The 20598-nt window shown below is 43.0% G+C and overlaps 1 protein-coding gene across 3 annotated transcripts; it reads right to left on the bottom strand.

The window, feature by feature from the left end:
- Positions 1 to 495: 495 nt before the first annotated feature.
- Positions 496 to 20027, bottom strand: LOC309340156 (P2Y purinoceptor 8-like). 3 transcript variants are annotated; one of them, XM_081858750.1, is made up of 2 exons: positions 19873 to 20027; positions 496 to 3011 (listed from the first exon to the last, which is right to left on the bottom strand). In XM_081858750.1, the coding sequence occupies exon 2, from the start codon at positions 2942 to 2944 to the stop codon at positions 1865 to 1867; it is 1080 nt and encodes a 359-aa protein (XP_081714876.1). In that variant the 5' UTR covers positions 2945 to 3011; positions 19873 to 20027; the 3' UTR covers positions 496 to 1864. The 3 variants fall into 3 exon arrangements, with proteins under 3 accessions (XP_081714876.1, XP_081714875.1, XP_081714877.1); XM_081858749.1 differs by lacking the exon at positions 19873 to 20027 and adding an exon at positions 8956 to 9080; XM_081858751.1 differs by lacking the exon at positions 19873 to 20027 and adding an exon at positions 6695 to 6715.
- Between the last annotated feature and the right edge of the window lie 571 nt (positions 20028 to 20598).

Below are 20598 nucleotides of genomic sequence, written 5' to 3'. Positions count from 1 at the left end.
TTTCTACAAGGTGTCCACTGCAGTAACATTACCCGCTGCTTCCTATCACCCAGGGAAAACTTCTCTTTAGTGCTCAATTGGAGCAAACAGCAATCAGGGTTTCCACAGATTACTGTTTGCTTAAAGAGTTGGTTTTCCATGGGTAAGGAGTGGGGCAAGGGGGAAATTGTTTGGTCCCATGCCTAGGAAGCATAGGTCAAGTGGAAAACAGCTCAGACCCATGCTTTCTAGACATGGGACAAGTGGAAGTTTGGACTTTTGAAATTATCACACATACATGCGCACACTTAAAAGCAAGCAAACTTTTTCTTTGGATAACTGGCTCAGGATAATAAAGTGCAATCCTACAATGTCTTGTCTACTCAGAAATAAGTCCCATTGAGCTCATGGGAGGTTACTTCCAGCAAAGCTTGGGTAAAGGAATACAGCCTATTTTTTTCTAAGCACTTCATGTAATTAAATCAATTCTGCTTATGAAATTGACATCATTCACCCTTTTTTACCACAGTATATTGATTTTAATAGGAAAAACACTTGCGTCATACCATTAAGAAAATCCCAACATTGTACTCTCAAAGAACTGAAAAACTTACAAAACATTCACCTTTAGTTAGGACTAGAATCTTATAAATGGCTTCAGCAACTTCTAAAATTAGCTACAGGGTTAAACTCAGCTCAGATTCACATTTTATACAACCATGAATTATACATTGGAGGGTCCTCACGCTTCTGGTTTCTAGCTCTGTTTGTTGCACTTATCATCCAGAAGATTTCTGAAAAGATTGCAGCTGTGGAATGAGCCACACCTTTACTTATTCCATCAATGAAACACTTAATATGAAACCTCAAATCTCAGTTTAAATATCATGTAAGACTGCCTAGTGTGTCTTAATATTTTTGTTTACAGTGCCACCAAAGGTCAGTAGTGCTTGCACTCACTGACTTGTCTATGAAACAAGGAAATATACTTTATTGATCCCTCCATATTAAGCTTGAAAGTTCTGTTGACCAAATTGTCAACATTAAGTGGAAATTAAAATTGGAAATTAAAAACAATTACTCAAACTTAGAAGCAAGGCCAGAAATGATTTTTTTTTTAAAAAAAAGAATAATTCAAGAGACAATGGAACTTGTATTTGTACACATACAAAAGTGCAGCCATTGAATGTTTCATAGTTAAGTAAGTGGGTGAAGGTGTTACGGACCTTTGGCGTCACTTTCAAGCTTAATATTAAGATCTCCATAAAGTAGATTTCCTAGATACTATAGCCACAATATGTCAAAACAGAGAGGATTGAGTTGCAAATGGCTTGACTGCCATGAGCTGAAAAGAGATGTGAAAGTGGTGAGTGTTAAACATTTATTTTCAGCCAGTAAGTGAATGCCTTTTTAGAATTGGTTCCTTAGGACAGAACTCCACATTACAGCACATTTGGGCTGCCACAAAAGGCCGTAACCCTGTCTCAAACTCTACTCCAGTCCCTCATAATTTATATTACTTATCCCTTGCCATCATATCATAGTTTTTCCACCCTGGCCCCATATCACTAGGTGATGTTGAGGCAGGCACTGAAATGCATGGCACAATGACATTTCTTCACATGATTAGCTTACATGATTAGGTTTGGGGAGATCATAATATTTGGATGGATATTTAATAAATAATAAAAATAATGCCATTTGAGGGGAGCAGCACCCTGTCTCTCCAGTAACATGTAGTTCTGCCTTTGGTGCGCAAGTCAAGGTGTTCCTTGATATCTATACCTTCCAAAGACACCAGCAGTGGCTTCATTCAGTGACACCAGTGCTATGGTTTCATTTTACGGAGCAAAGATGGCACCCGCTTCCCATTTGAACCCCGGTGTCAAAACACACTTTCACTTCTTTGCAAACATGGTCTATGTTCCGCCACCCCTTCCGCGTGTCCGCTTGACATTGATCTTGCCGACGTCGTCCTGGCAGAGAACATGCTTTCCCTTCTACTTTCCCAGCTTTCCGTCAGAGGTACCTTCTTGCCGATCACCTGCATGAATGTTTGATAGAACTCCTTGGATGCAAAGTAGTAAATGAATGGATCGATGCAGTTGTTGAGGCAGCTGAGGCACAAGGTGAGTTTGTAAATGTAGTAGTAGCCTTCCTGTTTACGGAGGCGGCTGATGATGTGCACCAGCAGGACAAAGTTGTTGGGAGCAAAACAAATGATGAACACCAAGACGACTATGGTGGCCAAGTAGATAGATCGGTTCTTCTGCCCATTGCCATATTTCTTAGAGGCCTGGATCAGCTTCCGAATAATGCTAAAGTAACAGATTATGGTCACTATAAATGGGAGCAAGAAGAAGAAGAAGAAGGGCAGTAAAAGGAAAGCTGCCCATGCCCCAATACTAGGAAGCATTTTCCACTTAAGCACATCGAAGCATGTGATAATGTTCAGTTCTTTCACTTCGAAAGTCAGGTCTTCCGCTTCTAATGGCCATAGGGCTAACAGAACAAGAAACCACATTCCAAGGCAGCAGGCAATCGCATATCTCTTTCTTCTCCATTTCTGGGACGTCATTGGTTTTACCACTCCCAAGTATCGCTCCAAACTGATGCAGGTCATAGTGATTATGGAGCAATACATGTTTGCGTAAAACATCACTGTGACGAAGCTGCACGTGCGCCTGCCAAAAGTCCAGTTGTTCCGACTATAGTGATATATAATTTGGAAGGGGAAACAGGAAGCCAGTGCAAGATCAGTGATGCTAAGATTAATCATGAAGATGACCGAGGTGGTTCTGGGCTTGATGTGGAAGAAGAGTATCCAGAGGGAGAAAACGTTTCCAGGGATGCTGATGATTGCTGTCAGGGAGTACACAACTGGCAAGGCAACCATGATGACTTGGTTCTGGAGCATGTTAATGGTTGCGTTGTCCAGAGTTGAATTGGTACTATTTAAATGCATTTCGTATGATGGGCTTGTTGGCGCTTGAGGCTCTGCAGAATTCTGTCATGTGACTGAGGTCTGCAACCTAGGGTGGAGAAGAGATAAGTGAAAACAACATGTAGCAACAATTCACATCGACTTTCCAGCTTCCTTTATGGCTAAATCCATTTCCAGCTATATAAAATCACCACCACCACCAAGTTGCCCTTATATCTTACTATTATGCAATACTGTGATATCTTCAGATTGTTGAGTAAAAAATACTTACATGATTCTTATACCTGATGCTGCTGTCATAAGTAAAATGCAAAAGCAAGTTGCTCCTGCTATGAACATAATACAAACACAAGCAGTGCAAAAATGCAATATTGCATCAATAGGCACACCCTGAGATTATATTGGATGATATAAAAATAATTGCTTTTATTATAATTATTTTCTACTTAATAATACATCAGTTAGGTAGCACGGAGGGGGTGATCAGTGTATACTCAAAGGGTTGGATGCCATGAGCTGGCCTGTCCATTGCAATGAATGGGAAAGATGTTTCGGGTGAGGTAGGACTCTGTGTGTGCATTTCAGTAGGAATTAAAACCCTCAGGAGATTGAAAGCTTTCACTTAATTATTTAAGACTTAATTAAGAATTCTCCTTTTGATGAGAGGATTCTGCATGCAGGGTACCACAGGTGAGAAGGCGCTCTCTCCAGGTACTGCCCACATCCCCTCAAACGATGGCAGAATGCCATGGCTCTGCCATGCCCAGACCTCAAAACCTGAGGTTTCCTTCTGCAGATGAGGAGCAAGGAGTGCAGGGCCTCCCAGCAGAGCTTTGCACTGCCAGTGCCTTGAGGAGCCATCAAATCTCGGTGTCCCCAGGACTAGAGATCTCCACACTAGTTGTCTGGGTCCCTAGCCAACTCTCAGATACTTCCATTTGTTACCTCTTCCTTCCAAACAGCTCATGTGCAGCTAAGCAGGCACTTGGGTGGCTGCCTGTTCCATCTACTTGTGCAGCCCTGGGGGAAGATGCGTGGGTCTGTCTGGATTGGAAGTCTCCTTTCCTCTCATTCTGAGCTGCTTCACTGCTGAAGCAAGAGCAATATAGGGGCAGTTGATGTGAGAGAGTTTCTCAAATGCACCGGTCCCAAGTCTATGAGCGTGTTTAAAGGTAGTGTCAGACCAGAACCAACCCCCCTCTTCTACCCTCATACCTAGATGGCTCAGTTTGGGGTGAGGATTTATTGTGGGTAGAGTAGACATTTTTAAAAGTTACTAAATCATTATTTTTAACCTATGGTTTGAATAAAACATCCAATTTAGGAAGCTGAGAAGTTCCACCATTTAGGAAGCTCAGACGTTTTGGCATACGTGGCCCCAAATCCGTAATGTTTCTCTGTTAAACCGGTCCAGTTTCAGTGGAACTAGAACCAACCAGGTTGACAAAGGTACATTTTCACCAACATTTGTAAAGAATTCGGGGCTGATCTGCCCATAATGAAAGACTTGTTGGGTTCCCGGCAGTTTACTATATTATTGTCACTACCACCACCACAGAATGACAGGACTGGAAAGGGTCCATCAGTTAAGCAGACTTTGTTGCGGTTTCTTTGCATTGGTCAAGTGACAGATTGCTTCCTTTCTTCACGTAACCAATACTGAAGATGGCAGCGATTATAACCATACACCATTTATTGCCAAAACAGAAAGGTCAACCTCAGAGATTAAGCCAAAGATGTAAAAGGCAGAGATTTCTGCCCCATATATTTGACTTCACATGACATCTGTGTGTTGACAAATGCAAAGTAAATTAAACTGACCAAAAAATAACCTCACAGCTACTGATCAAGTAATGAAATCTTCAAACCACAGTGCGGATCTGTGCTGGTCCCGGGGGAAGGTACCGTGGGTGTAAGCAGAGTCCACACGAAGAGGGGCGAGGTCCAAGACGGGGAGCCGGGCGGGGAACAGGTACGCTGGAACAGGAGGCCGAGCTGGGAACTGGAACACCGGATAGTCAGGAACAGGAGGCCAAGCAGGGATCAGGAACACAGGAAGGTCCAAAGCCAACAACAACGTTGCTCCCGCAACCTGGGACCGGGCTGACTGGGCTTTTATCCTCTTCTAAGGCCGGGGGCGGTCCCGACCCCCAGGAGCCCCGCCTCCTCTGGCCTTAAGGCGAGCACTCCTCCTGGGGGCAACCAGTTCCCTTCGCCTCTCTGCCCTAAGCCTCTGCAGATCAGGAGAGGCCGAAGGGTTACTGGGCCCTGGAGGAGGCTCACCTGTGGCCACTGAGTCGTCAAGCCCCTCTGGGGCCAGAAGGGCTTCACCTGGGGCCAGCTCCTGATGCTCTGTCACAGGTGCAGGCTCTTCAGCATCTAGGCCTTGCCCCAGTTCAGCCGGCCCTGGAGGCGGGGACTCCTGTGCAGGCTGGGATTCCTCTGGTTCATCCTCAGAATCGGAATCCCAGGCCATCACAGGATCTTTTGATGAAAAGCATCATATCATTGTGCTACAACTTGAGTCATGCTCAAGCGCCTTTTATTAGAAAAGATTAAATGCTAAATATTAAACATTATATAGCTAATGGAGTGACCAGAACTGTCATTCTGGACTCAGGGTGTGAGCACACTGTTGATATTTACTGAGATACTATGCCATCATCGTACTGAAATTAAATGTATTGGCTTTTGAGCTTAGAAAGGAGACAAGCAATTCAGTGCACCCGCTCCAAGACCTACTCAAGAGGAGGTGCACCAGCTTGCTGCTTGGAACAGGTCAAGGGATGCTTCTTTGATGAAAATGCTCGCTGCTTGAAATAGCAGGCAGCTTTTTGCAAGAAGCAGGTAAATACCTGAACCTTCCACACCAGATGGCAGGCTGGAGAGCCTACGCTAGTGGTGAAAAGTCGCTTCATTTTGCTGCTTCATTCTGCAAAGGAACACTGTAAAGTAAAGTAATGCAGAGGGGTGGGGCAAGCTTCCTGTACTGTTATCATACATAACTTTTAACAGTTGTATAGAAGGGAGGATTTGGAAGGTTCCTTTTTCTGCGTCCCTCAAATGATAAGCAAGCTACACATGCCAACATTTGCAGCTTATCATTTAGGGCAGGGGTCACTAAGCTGCTGCCCATATAGATTTCACTGCTGCCCCTTGGCTCAAGGCTGTTTCTTTTTTTAAATAAGTAAGTCTCTAGGTTTTCTAAAAAGAAAGTTATGTGGCAAAATGGGCAGGTACCTTCTAAGCGATTTCTGTGAAATGAGAGGGAGTGTGGTTTAGCCACCTTGTGTATTTTTCCCTGGTACTGAGAAACACTCTCTGTTGCTTTTAGGCAACAGCAATGTGTGTGTGTGTGATTGTATGTGTTATGTGAAATATGGTGTCATCTCCTCCAGGCAGAGGGCCTTCTCGGTAGTGGAACGCCCTCCCATCAGATGTCAAGGAAATAAGCAACTATCTGACTTTTAGAAGACATCTGAAGGCAGCCCTGTCAAGGGAAGTTTTTAATGTTTGATGTTTTATCGAGTTTTTAATATTCTCTTGGGAGCCGCCCACAGTGTCTGGGGAAACCCAGTCAGATGGGTGGGGTATAAATAATAAAATTATTATTATTATTATTATTATTATTATTAGTCAGGACCAGTAGGACATAGCTGTCTTACCATGGATGGCGGTAGTGGCTGCCTCTCTAGTTTTGTGTTATGCCACACACACCAGCTATTTTGTGACAGCAGCCCAGCACTTTCTCAAAATTCAGAATGTGCTCACTGGTCCAGCAAGATAGGCAACCTCTGATTTATGGGCTCCAAAAGTGAGACCTTCCAGATTGCTCCTCTTCTATGCAAATACTCAGAGTACAGGAGGCAGCTTGCTCTGTTGCAGATGCTCACTGTGAAATCACATCCCTCACAATGCCTCTTAGACATCACAAGGCCCATTCTGCGGGAATTATTGCCTCTTTGATGTGATGCTGCCTTCCCCACAACAAAGCCCAGAAGCGGGGTCCTAGGCATAGGCACCGCCCTGAACCAGGTGCTGAGACTTGCACCAGCTATTTCTGGTGTGCCATTCTAAGACATAACACACTCTGTGCTTTTGTCTCATATCTATTCGTGCTGCTTGAGAGAAACCAGGTTAACAAATGAAGTATAGCGCTTGCATGTAGGGGGGGGAGAGAGAGAGAGATGTGAAAGGAAGTTTGGATGTGGTTTCTTCTGTTGGACCACGCCTTAACATATGACCCTGCTGCTGCCAGTTCTGCAAATACACCTGATTTGTATATCCGCTGCTCTTTCAGACAGTAATTGGCAATATGAAAATGGTAAGTCTAGGGTGGAATCTACACACATATAAAAACCATTCTGAAAATGCTTCTTTAAAAAAATGTTTTTAAAAATACATTGAATTTTCCATAAGGCTCACCGTCTCCATGTAATATCACATTGTATATTGCACTTAAAATACACTTAAAACATTTTGTTTGCAGCTATATAGATGAGTCCTAGAACAGTTGTGGATTTATTTATCCAATTGCTTGCACATTTAAAAAGGTCTGTGCCAGCACGAGATTTTCTAACGGCCGAAGTACTTTTTCACCGAAATAATTTAATGTTTCAAACATAGCTGACAACAAGATGTTGGCTTGTTGGTTTCACTGTTAAAAGTACATTGACACATTCTTAGAAAAAAATGTGAAGAGATTCAAAACATTCATTTACAGGGGAAACATTTTGTTTTGTTATTTGCATGATTAATTCATTTTATTTATGAGAAACCATAATGTGTCTCTCAGAGAAAAACGGGGCAAAAGAAAACATCCAGATAGAAGGCTTTGTGTATATACAAGACAGAATCTCAGAATTGTAGCGTTGGAAGAGACCACGAGAGTTATCTAGTCCAAACCCCTGCAATGCAGGAATCTTTAGATAGAACAGTGTTTTGCTTTTTAAAATAATAGTGCTTTGGATTTTGAAGCAAGGCATCTAAGTCCAAGACTTTGGAAGTAGCCTGTGACTGTTAGAAAAAGAAGAAGCAGTCATAGGCCAAGAGTAAGCTATATCTATCACATTCCCCGACTGAAGTTGAATTCTGAAGACCAGAACTGGTGGCCAAAGACCTTTCCTTTTGTGCAATCCATTGCTGGGTCCAACAGATGAATGAGTGAAGTAGCAATCAGGCAAGAAAGTGAAAGGATATGAGGGAGGAGAACTGCAACTGAAATAATTGTCCTTCTCAAGATGGTCCTCATACACATAGATGGATGCATTTCACAATATTCATTACACACATCCATCCGTCATGCAGATTGCTTAAGAGAGATAGCTATGCCCTTTTTACAACAGCAACCAGTCCACCAATCACCACTGTCACCTCAATCTTATTTGCATGTTTAGCAACTAACTGCCCACTAAGGACAGGTGCAAAAGCTGTCATCCTTAATAGACCTGGAAGCTAAGAAGAAGAAGAAGAAGAAGAAGAAGAAGAAGAAGAAGAAGAAGAGTTTGGATTTGATATCCTGCTTTATCACTACCCGAAGGAGTCTCAAAGCGGCTAACATTCTCCTTTCCCTTCCTCCCCCACAACAAACACTCTGTGAGGTGAGTGGGGCTGAGAGACTTCAGAGAAGTGTGACTGGCCCAAGGTCACCCAGCAGCTGCATGTGGAGGAACGGGGAATCAAATCTGGTTCACCAGATTACGAGTCTATCGCTTTTAACCACTACACCACAAAGGGCCAAGAATGAGTGCGGGCATAAAGGGCCAAGAATGAGTGCGGGCATAAAGATGCAAACATCTATTACCTGAGAAATAATTGGATGACAATGCAGGGCTTTTGAAGAACAAGGAGATCTTCTCTTTAGTTGAATAGTACTGAAAGGGGAAAGGGAAGAAGGCAGCTGAAATAAGGGTGCTTATCAAGCCGCAGACAGAGGCAAGAATCCCAAGGGGATTTACGGGAAGTAAATGGGTCAAAGGAAAGAAAGAGGATGCAAAACAATTGGGGGGGGGAATCTGGGCCTGTGCACTCACCCACGTATTCAGCTGCAGTCCATCATGCTGGCCTCATTTCCATCCACATTCCCACCATTTGGTGGGCATCTCACTAGCACATGGCAGTACACTTAATGAAACATTTAGGCTAGCGCGACAGGAAATATTTCTACAGGGTCATGTGCATCACAAGATAAAGGGAGTGTTTTTGACTGCTGATGTTTTTGACTTCCTTTTTTCATAGATTATATCATGTGCAAACTGTCTGGTGCACAGTTTAAAAAACAAACTGAGAAACATCTGTCCAGGCATGCGAGACACTGATTGTTATTATTATTATTTGCTCACACAGATTGAGGGCACAAAAATGGCTGCCATGGAAAGGGAGAGTCAGGTCAAGTCAACAACCAAAGTTCTCAAAGGAGAACTTACTATAGATTCAATAGATGCTGGGAGAGGGGGAGACATGGGCATGCAGAATAAGAGGGAGAAGCGGCTTCAGAAATGGGGTTTGGGAGGTGAAGAGCGAGCTTAGTAGTTGCAAGCTTAGAGTGGGAAGAGAAATCTGTGGGACATTAATGGGGGTCAGGGGGGTTAATGAGTGGAGCCAGCAGGGGTGAATCCCCTAGTTATTGTTATTGATTTATTGCATTTCTCTCCTGCCCATCCTCCCAAAGGGGTCCCAAGCAGCAAATGTTTTTGATGAAAGGTGCAAAAGAAGATTTGCATGAGCCTGGCTGTTTCTGAATGTGGTACACGAAAGGATGCAAAAGCAACAGGTGCCAAAGAGACAGCATGCACGTGCTGCTCAGGACTAAAATAACCTGGTCGTTGCATCAAATTGTCATCAAGAAAGTTCAGAAGCCATTTCACTGCAGAACCTCAAATAACTATGCAAATAACGCTTCTGGCAAACAACACACTTCTGGGAACACCCAATCAGCCGCTAAAAGCTACTGAGGACAAGGTGCACTCAGATTGGTACGAATGAAGTTGCTCTGTTCTAGGATTCTGACTAAGGATATATGAATATGTCAATTTGAGTTTCTCACTCTGCCAATCTTAATTTCAGCACCGGCTTGCAATTTATTTATTTATTTATTTTAACTAGTTAATGTGAAAATTTGTTGGTGTTTTAGTGCAAACATCTCACATTATGCACATTGTTTTGCAAGAAACTTCTCTAATATAATGTGCTTTATATATTGTTCACACAGATATATGTATTTTTGTGCAGGTTATTTGATTGGTGAACTGCATCGCAAAGTTTGGAGAAGTGTGAATTTCAAAAGATAGCTGTGTTTCGGTTCACATATCGTTTTGGGAAGTCCATTATTAGTTAGGTTCATATTGAAATTCAAACTAAACCAAGTTTCTCGCCCATCCCTAGTTCTGACCCAATGCAAAAATTATAGACTGAGATTGAGTGAGATGAGGCAAGGCTTTCAGAATTCAGTGGCATCCTGGACAGCAACACAAAGGGTTCAGGCTGAAAACTCCATAAAATAGGGCTGGCCACTGTGGTGGCTCCCCTAGGTTGTTGATTCAATTCCATAACCCCTGACTATTGCTGAGAATTTTTGGGGGGCCCTGTTCCTATCCCAGAGCTACAATTCTCAGAGTTCCCTGTGAAGAGAGATTGATTGCTAAACCACTCTGAGAATTATAGCTATGGGAGGGGAAAAACAAGCCTGCTCACAACTCTCAGCACCTTTAACAAACGATGAGATAGCTCAGTCAGTAGAGCAGGAAACTCTTAATCTCAGGATCGTTGGTTCGAGCCCCGCGTTGGGCAAAAGATTCCTGCATTACAGGGGGTTGGACTAGATGACCCTCGTGGTCCCTTCCAACTCTACAATTCTATGAATCTACACAGTTCCTAGAATGCTTTGGGGGAAGCCATGGCTGTTTAAAGTGGCATTGCAGGTCTTTAAATGTTGGTGTGAATGTGGCCTAGGATTGTTTTTTACTCGGCGACCAAATGCATGCACTTGCATTCTGGTGTCTTTATTCGATCTGGCCATACCGTATTTTTCCGTGTATTGGACGAGGTTTTTTGACACAAAAATCATGTCAAAAAACTGGGGTCATCCAATACACGGATAGTGGCATGGGGGGGGGGGGAGCTGCTGCTGCGCACAGGGAGCGATCTGGGGGCACTGGCTGGAGGTGCGCAGCTTCCCCCGATGCTGCTGCGTGAGGGAAACACTCCCTTCCTGCGCGCAGGAAATGATCTAGGGAGTGTTTCCTGCCCGCAGCTGCGTGGGGGGAGAGGCTCAACAACTTGGGGCCATCTCCCCTCATTTTCTTAAAATTGAGTCCCCCAAAATAAGGGAGGTCTTATACACGGGGGGGGGGGGGTGTGTGTGGAAAAGTACGGTATATATTTCAAGCAAACTATTTACATTGTAAAGGGGGTTGGCAGGGTGGAGCGGACAGAAAAACCATATAACCTACGCTGTCTACTGAAAAGTGGCAGACTTTTCCTTTAGCAAAAGTCATTTGTTGAAAACGGGACATTGTGGTCAGGCTTGGTGTTACCACATAGAAGGTAAAATACTGCCAAATGCAGGGCGTGGAAATGCTTTTTGAGTGCATTTTGCATTTTAACCCTTTGTCAGAATTGGCATCACCACCCTAAAGGCTTTGAGACTTCCTGCGGGTGAAAAGGCTAGAGGTACTTAGGCTGGACTTAGTGTAGCTCCATTTAAGGGAGTATTATATTATACAGGCAATGAGACAGGGCAACAGTATAGCAGAATCACTATGCTTACACTAGAGAAATGAAAAGGATTAGATCAGGATTAGACCCATCACTTGGAGGAAACCATAGTCACGTTTCGCTTGTGTTTTCTTCAGAACGTGTCCATAAGCACATACTCTGAGGAGACAGAAATAAGAACTGTGTTTGCTCCAGTGCTTCTTCCTAGAATTTTCTCTCTGTAATACCGTGATCTAGTTTTCTATGTCCCTTTCGCTTCTTGTATATACATTGATCCATATACAAAAAAATGGGGGGAGGATAGTTCAGACCCTCCAAGTGCCCCTGTTTTCCAGGGACAGTTGCAGATTTACAGAAGCTGTCCCGGTTTCTGATTTGATCCCTAAATGTCCCGCTTTTCCTTAGTACGTCTATTTTCATCAAAGAAATGTTGGAGGGCATGGAGTTAACCAGCCAATATGTCAACTGAAGGTAGCCCTGTATAGGGAAGGTTTTTAAAAATGTTTTATTATGTTTTTATATATGTTGGAAGCTGCCCAGAACAGATGAACAGATGGATGAATGTAATGCTGGGGAAAAGGAAGGTGAGATGCTTGGAGGACTGGCTGGAAAACAGGCCAAATTAGATTCTAGCCTGATGGATCTGGAATTTCAGTGGCAATAAATCAAACGGACTAAGGACTTTTCCAGCCCGATCCCTATGTATACAAAGAGCTTGCGCCCCTTGTGAAAGAGCCTGCACTCTACAGCCTTGCAGTGAGGCAGGCCACAGAATATGGACTCATCTACACAACTGCTAATAAAACATTTTAAATGTGTTGTAAAGTGGAATATACAAATGCGACACTGGATGGGACAATGCAAAATTCAATGCATTCAAAATGCAAAATTCAAAATGCAAAATTCAATGCATTTTTCAAAATGGTTTTTTAAAAGCATTTTCACAGTGTTTTTATATGTGTGTGTAGATTCTACCTAACTCTATGATGTGCAGGAGGGCCTCCCTTTCCTGGTAATGGCAAGAACATTCCACTGTGCCCAGCTGAGGGATAGTGGAGTAGGGGCTTCACATACTTCTTTGTGGGCCACACTCTGTAAGTAAAATGAAGCAGATAAACAGCTTCTTCCCTCAACCATTTCTCTGTTCAAAATCAACCTCAACCCTTCCTTCCTTCCTTCCTTCCTTGAATCAAGGCTCTGAACAAAATGAAGGTAAATAGCTCCTGCATTACTGAAAGTTTTCATCCAGGGGCAGCAATTACTCCTGGTTCGCCAATATGACTACGTATATAACTATATTGCAAAAGAAAGAATGCTAGCGGGAATGAGTGAGCCAACAACCATCTTTCTGGCAACATTATTATTGAGAAATTTCCATACCCCATTTCCTAATTGCCCGAAAAATATACAATAGACAAACACACAGAGAGATCATGCTTAATTGTCACCTACATTGAAAGCAGTCCTTCCCCCCAAAAAATCCTGGACTGTAGTTAACCCCTAAGAGAGCTACAATTCCCAGCTCCCTTAACAAACTACAGTTCCCAGGAGAAGCCATGTGCTTTAAATGTGTTGTATGTACACAACCTCAAAAAGCCTCTCCTTTGATTGCCATCAGAGAAGAAAGATAAGGTCACTTCCAGACTTACTGTTTATGAGCAATTATCCAGATTTTTTTTTTTTAGACAAACGTTTGTGGGGAGAGATTAAATACCACAGACATTCATTCTGATTGATTTGCAAGGAGGCTATACGATATTTCATCAAGCATAGCCAGTACATTTTCCTGTCACTTTCTTTACTGCAAAAAGGTCACAGTGTGAGGAGCAAGAGCACCAAATCAACTTTCATTGCGGAACCAGAATGTACCGGCACATTTCTGGATCCCACCCCAAAATAGGGATGATCTGGAGTCAAGTGTTCTAAAAATAAAAACCTTCAATTCTGATGCATATATAGCAGCTGCCACAGAACGGCCATCTTTGCAGCCTGTGGCATTTGCCTTTGTGCAATGGACAATGGCTGATTTCCTCCGCGGCACTGTAAGACCTCACCTTTGAGGCCCAGAGCCATCATGCAGAGGATCGCCTGATCTGCTGGTGGCAGCTCTGCACACAAACAACTTGCCACGTGGGAACTGTCACCTTGCAGAGTGATTTGAAAACAGTGTGGCAGCTGCGCGGGCGCTGCTCGCTCTTGAATGCTGGGGTGTGTTGTAAAGCTGTGAAGCAGAAACCATGAGCAATGAGGAAGTGGTTGCAATGATTTGTATCAAAGTGCAGCACCCACTGGAGGGTGCATGGCTAAAACCTGTATACAAACTGGAGTGGAAACTTGAAAGTAACCTTTAAACCCTGTTTTGCTAACAAACGGATACGCTAAATAAATATGGCTGTAAACTAAAGAGAGAGAGTCCCTTATCAGGGTCCCTACTCAGAGTAGACCCATTGAAATTAGTGGACTTAAGTACACGTATTTCAGTGGGTCTGCTCTGGCTGTTACCTGATACACGTCAACTCAGAGGCATATGTAGTGCAGGATTTACGTGTAAGCTAAACAAGCTACAGCTTAGGGCCCCACTCTCTTGGGGGCCCCCAAAAAATTTCAGAGGAAAAAACCCTGGATGTACATTTCCAAAATATAAGATAAAAAACAAATAAAATAAAAACTGCATACAGCAACAGTGTTGTGTTTTGTTTTGTTTTGTTTTGTGTCGGCTCCTATGATGTAAGTAATGGGCCCCACCTGCTAGCCTGCTCCTTGAAATATTTGCTCATTTCTCTATATAGGGTGCCTACATTCTGCATGGACTGGTTGCATGGCAACATGTGCAAATGGCTTTAGATACCTATTATGGACCTATTAACAGTGGCGTAGCGTGGGGGGTGCAGGGGGGGCCGGCCGCACCGGGCGCAACATCTGGGGTTAGGGCAAATCCACGGGTTAGGGGGCGCAAATCCACGGGTTAGGGGGCGCAAATTACTTGCCTTGCCCCGGGTGCTGACAACCCACGCTACGCCACTGCCTATTAACTCCATAAATTACCATATAGCATATATTCAACACAAAAAACAGCGACAATTTGTTGTTGACAAAGGACAGCTGGACATATAAAGGGCCCCTTTACCTTCAGTAGCTTAGGGCCTCATCAAATCAAAATCCGGCTCTGGGCATATGCAATTTTGTTGAATGGGGCTTATCTGGATTGAGCTTCGGTTTATTGGCTCTCACCCAGTCCATGACCGAGGCAATACTGAACATCCTGAACATCCACTGCCACACCTGCAGATGTAAAGGAGAAGTAGAGTTGTGTATCCTCAGCATACACAACTGGCAACGTGCTCCAAAACTCTGGATAACTGCCCCCAGAGCGATAAATCAGCTGCCTCAGAAGGATAAATCAAGGCTGTAATTAAGTACAGAATGGGTGGATATCTATTTAGCCTTTTCATCTCAAGTGGAAATTCTGAGGCTGGTCTTGGATTGGGCCTTGGATTGGAACTCCAAGGGTTCAAAGGTGCCCTCAGAACTCTGTCCCCTCAGAACTCTGTAGACTACTCTTCTCACTGTCTATGCTCCCCACCTTCCTCAGGTGCCTTTGCTTGTGTCATTTAACTGTCATAATGCCTCTTGCTTGCCTGGTTGGAAGATGGAGAGATGCATGGTGTGGGTGGGATACCTCTGATTTTGGCATGGGCAGAATGCAGCCTACAGTACAAAGATAAGAACCACATCTATAGCGGTGGCCTCCACGGCTTCTGCCTCTAGTCCCACCTTTTACCGGTAGGCAGTCCCTAGAAGGTTGTCTGTAAGGGCTGAAAAGGGTTCCCCACCCATGCAAGACCAAGCCTTTAACTCAGGCTTCCTCAACCTTGGCCCTCCAGATGTTTTTGGCCTACAACTCCCATGATCCCTAGCTAGCAGGACCAGTGGTCAGGGATGATGGGAATTGTAGTAGTAGTAGTAGAAGAAGAGTTTGGATTTGATATTCCGCTTTATCACTACCTGAAGGAGTCTCAAAGTGGCTAACATTCTCCTTTCCCTTCCTGCCCCACAACAAACACTCTGTGAGGTGAGTGGGGCTGAGAGACTTCAAAGAAGTGTGACGGGCCCAAGGTCACCCAGCGGTTGCATGTGGAGGAACAGAGACGCGAACCCGGTTCCCCAGATTACGAGTCTACCGCTCTTAACCACTACACCACACTGGCTCCAGATGTTTTGTAGTCTCAAAACATCTGGAGGGCCGAGGTTGAGGAAGCCTGATTTAACTTGAACCAAATAAGCTTTGCAAATTCATTAGTGTTTCTATAAAGAGTAAACTTAGGGAAAGGTGATTTCCATTTAAACCTTACAATTTGGCAATATGGAGTGTCAGGCAGTTTGCAGATTGCGTACATGCATGCAAAGCATCCTTGCCTGTGGATTTCGAAATGTTATCTCTTTTATCTATAACACCCTTGAATGCTGAAGGCTGTGCTAGCTGTTGAGATCTGTGAACTAACGGGTAGTTTCTAGAGCTTGCTCGTGCCAACGAGCAACTTCAGTGAGTGGGGTAGAGCCTGAAGTAACATGTGAATTAGCTCTGAAGTGACCAGTTCTCTACCAACCAGCTCCTCCCTTGTTGTTACCAATCATTTTGCCTGGGTGGGAAGAAGAAGCTGGCAGAGGGGTGCCTCACCACCAGCTTTCCTTTCTGATGATAAGTAGAGAAAAATCAGTACTGACATTTATTAATGACAAGAAACCCCTTACGGACTTTCTGCACAATAAGAAAAAAGAACTTGTGGTATCAGAGTTTGAAGACTATGGGGGGAAAGGTTGGTTTATGGAAAGCAGAAGAGTTGGATGTTATTGTGGAATAAGAATTTTATACAGGTTTTTAAACTTGATAGGAAAAAACCCTGCTGATTCTCCATCGTTTTCCTTCTCCTTTTCATCTATTTTATTTTAATTCTTATGTTAAAAATGCTTGATATTTGATGTTTATTTCCGTATACTGATTTTTCTTCTTTCTTTCAAGCTGATAACAATTCAAAATGGCAAAGCTTTTCTTTCTGATGGTTTCCAACACAACAAGGGGCAGTTAAGTCTGAAAACACCTTTTTTTGCGACATGCATTTTACAACAAGGACAAGATAGAACAAAGGCTTTGGGTCACTTGTCCTGCACCCATAAATGAGTTAATACTTCTGAAAAAGTGGGTGGGGCTATCCTTAGCATGGTGATCATTCTTACTACTGGGTGATATAGACCTTAGTTAGTGGAGTGTTCCCTTCATATACACAAATATTGCTGGATGCATTGATGATACAGGAAAGCCGTTCCTGTAGAATACTTTTGTTGCAGTTTGCACAGTCATAACTAACATTCTTACCCTTGCTGCCCACTCGAATAAACCCCTCTCTTGCCACTTATTGTGAAAGACAGTCACATGATTAGATTGACATGCATGGCTCCTGACGCACATAGAATACCATGCTGCAGCAGGACTACTGCTTCCTTTTCTCTCACATTTCAAGTCAAATCTATCAAATTTGCCCTGACTGAACCGCAGCCATCCTTCAAAATCCACACTGATTTACCAAAATCTATATATTCAGGGGAAATGTGCATAAAAATGAAGAAATCAGTGAAAATTACATAGAACGGTGCATTATGTCAGGAGAAATGGCTTGCAGAAATCTATACATTCATCAAAACTGCATACAAAATTGTGTTTATAGGGAGAAATAGACACTAAAATGCTGAGCTTTTGGGAAAAAAAATGCTAAGAACTATGGAGAACTGAATTTCATATTGGAAAAATGAGAAACCAAGAGAACAAAAATGATACTAGTTGCAGTATAAGGCAATCAGACTGTGTATGGTGTAGCACAAATATATTACCTGCATTGTTCTTCACATCTGTATTGCTCCTGTGTGTACCATAGTAGGCTTGCATGCACAGAAGGAATGTGCAATATTCACACCTATATAACAGTGAATATTGCAGGAGATTTATTGGTGGGGATATCCTCACTACAGGAAGGTCAAGTCACACGATTCCTGGTGAACGAAGTATTCTCTTCTTTTGAATCCACTTGTGTGAACTGATGGTGCAAACATGGTCTCAGACTATACTTATGATCTTTCCCCTGGGTGACTACTCCAACTTCAGCTGCCTGGAAGTTTATTCTGATTACTGGTATGTGGTTTCCTACAGCTGTACTTTGCTTATCCAAACCCAAACTTTCCTTTTTTTCATTCATGAAACTATGTATATGGTAAATCACAGTCTTCCCACAAAATGCATTGCACCTGGTGCTTTTGTGTTTTGCAAGAATATACCAGCCAACGTTATAATGGGGGTGGGGGATGGCGGCAACACTAAAATGCTATTTGAGGTCCTCTACAAATAAATTGCAGGAGATGGCAAAGATATTTACACCATACTGCAAGTATTTGTTTCGTAGTGAAACCCCAAAGGTAACTATGTACTAATACAGAGGTTTTCATCCTTTTTGGGTCCATGGCTGCCTTGACCAACTACATTCTTTCTACAGCTGTGGAGCCCAGGAGCCCAGTTATGTTATGTTATGCAGAGCTGACAGCCCCTCACCCCTTTTCAACCACCCTCCCTTGTGGAGTGTTCCCTCAGCCTCTCCTCTCCTCTCCTTGGGAGTTCTCTGGACAGTCACAGCTGCTGCCCCTGATCTCTGAGCTGCCCCATCCCACCCCAAAGAGAGGTGCCTCCTCAAACTGCCCCACAGGGGTCTGAGAAGCACCCCCTGACCAGCTCCAGAGGCTGGAGGTTTGGAGAAAGAGAGAAAGAGAGAAAGAGAGAAAGAGAGAAAGAGAGAAAGAGAGAGAGAGAGAGAGAGAGAAAGAAAGAAAGAAAGAAAGAAAGAAAGAAAGAAAGAAAGAAAGAAAGAAAACCACTGTACAACCTATAACAGACTTCCTCAACCTCGGCCCTCCAGATGTTTTGAGACTACAATTCCCACCATCCCTGACCACTGGTCCTGCTAGCTAGGGATCATGGGAGTTGTAAGTCAAAAACATCTGGAGGGCCGAGGTTGAGGAAGCCTGATCTATAAGATATACATATATGTGCAGCATATATATAATGTGCATCAAGGATGTGCCTAAACACCAGTCAGTATGCACATGTACCAGATATAGCAGAGAAGGTATACATATATCATGAGAAGTCAATTAAAAACTATTGCATGTATCCAACTAGCCGAAGAGTACATGGGTTTAATCTTGTCAGATTTCTATCTCATCATTACTTAAAGAAGCCTATTTTACCTGCATAACAACACAATATGGTTGGTTAGCTTGAGCGACTGCCCCCAAATCGACCAATGAGCTTCATGCCTGAGTGTGGGGTACCAGGTCTCCCTAACTCCAACCACTACGTACAGAATGGATTAAAGAACTAATAATAAAAATAACATTAAAGGCAGATAAGCAGATTGGCTAATTCCAAAATGGTACACAGATGGTGAAGTGGACTTAGAGGAGCACTAAAGACCATAAAAACTTTCCTGTACCTGAAATTTTCCATAGGTCAGCAATTGGCAATGATTTTACAATTAAGAGGATAGACCAGAGTTGTCTGTAAAAGCCGCTTTCAACAAACTGTTTTAGCCTATGTAAGAGACAATAAGCACAGTTTGCTTTTATGCACTGTGATTTTAAAAATTGCGGTTGAATTCTGCAAGCAGCCAAGTTCTGCTTTCGTGGTGATTAAAAGACTGAAAATGTTGCTTTCCTGATGAAGATACATACTAATAATTCTTAAAGGGGTTGTGCAAAATGATTGTCTCCCACACTCTTTCCCCGCTAGAACAGCAGTTTCAAAATTGCTACAAATCATTACTTCATTTGTTTGCCTGTCTCAAGTACAGAAACGTTTATTAAATCATTTGTGTTTTAAATGCAATACAACTTTTCTTTAACATAGTCAGCTTATACACAACTAATTTAATTTTAACAGCAGTTCCCAATTTAATCTTAATAATACTTGTGGCTGTTTAATAACACAGTTCCTTTCCCTGAGTTAGTTGTTGATTGCGAGCTGTTACACAAGTTGTTTTGATAGCAATGTGCAATTGGTTAAGCCATCAGTGATGGTCTTATCGGTAGACATGACATAATTCACTGCAAGAAAACTTAGGATCAAACAAGGGACATGAAAAATCACACGTATCTCATAGAATGTAGGTTTTAGATGACAAAGTAGCACTTACCTGCTTTGGTGTGTAGTTCATAGCATGCAAGAGCCACATGTGATGGGATGGGAAGTAAGTGAGAAGATGTTGTTTTGGCAGCACCCCACAGCTCAGGAAATGACCATACATACATATATATTTTGCAACGGTTAACTGTTTCCTCACTTGTGTGCTGATCACAGATAACTCATGAGACCCCAGTCTGTTTAGCTAGTTATCAAACAGGACCTCTCCTTCTCATCCATAAATGTCAAACTTTCTTTTATTAAAGTGGATTGGAATGTTTGGTACCATTTCAAATTATGAAGCAGGAAGATGTTGGGCAAATTAATCTTCAGATGGGTGTATCCTTTGCATGTGTCTGTTTATCTGATCTAACAGCTGCCATTTAGTGGTGTATTACATCAGTAAATAAAAGGTAAAAGGTAAAAGGTAAAGGATCCCTGGATGGTTAAGTCCAGTCAAAGGCGACTATGGGGTTGCGGCGCTCATCTTGCTTTCAGGCTGAGGGAGCCGGCATTTGTCTACAGACAGCTTTCTGGGTCATGTGGCCAACAGGACTAAACTGCTACAGAGCACCAAAACGGAAACCAGAGCACATGGAAACGTTGTTTACCTTTCCACTGCAGTGGTACCTATTTATCTACTTGCACTGGTATACTTTCGAACTGCTATGTTGGTAGGAGCTGGGACAGAACAACGGGAGCTCACCCCATCTTGGGGATTCAAACTATTGACCTTCTG

Source organism: Podarcis erhardii (genome assembly GCF_964252035.2).
Source record: "Podarcis erhardii genome assembly, chromosome: 4".
Taxonomy (NCBI): Eukaryota; Metazoa; Chordata; class Lepidosauria; order Squamata; family Lacertidae; genus Podarcis; species Podarcis erhardii.
Note: the sequence above shows the minus strand (reverse complement) of the source record. Positions and strands in the feature narration are given on the sequence as shown.

What these genes read in the sequence shown, in the direction of transcription:
- LOC309340156 (XM_081858750.1), bottom strand. Translation starts at nt 2,944, where the DNA reads ATGCATTTAAATAGTACCAATTCAACTCTGGACAACGCAACCATTAAC.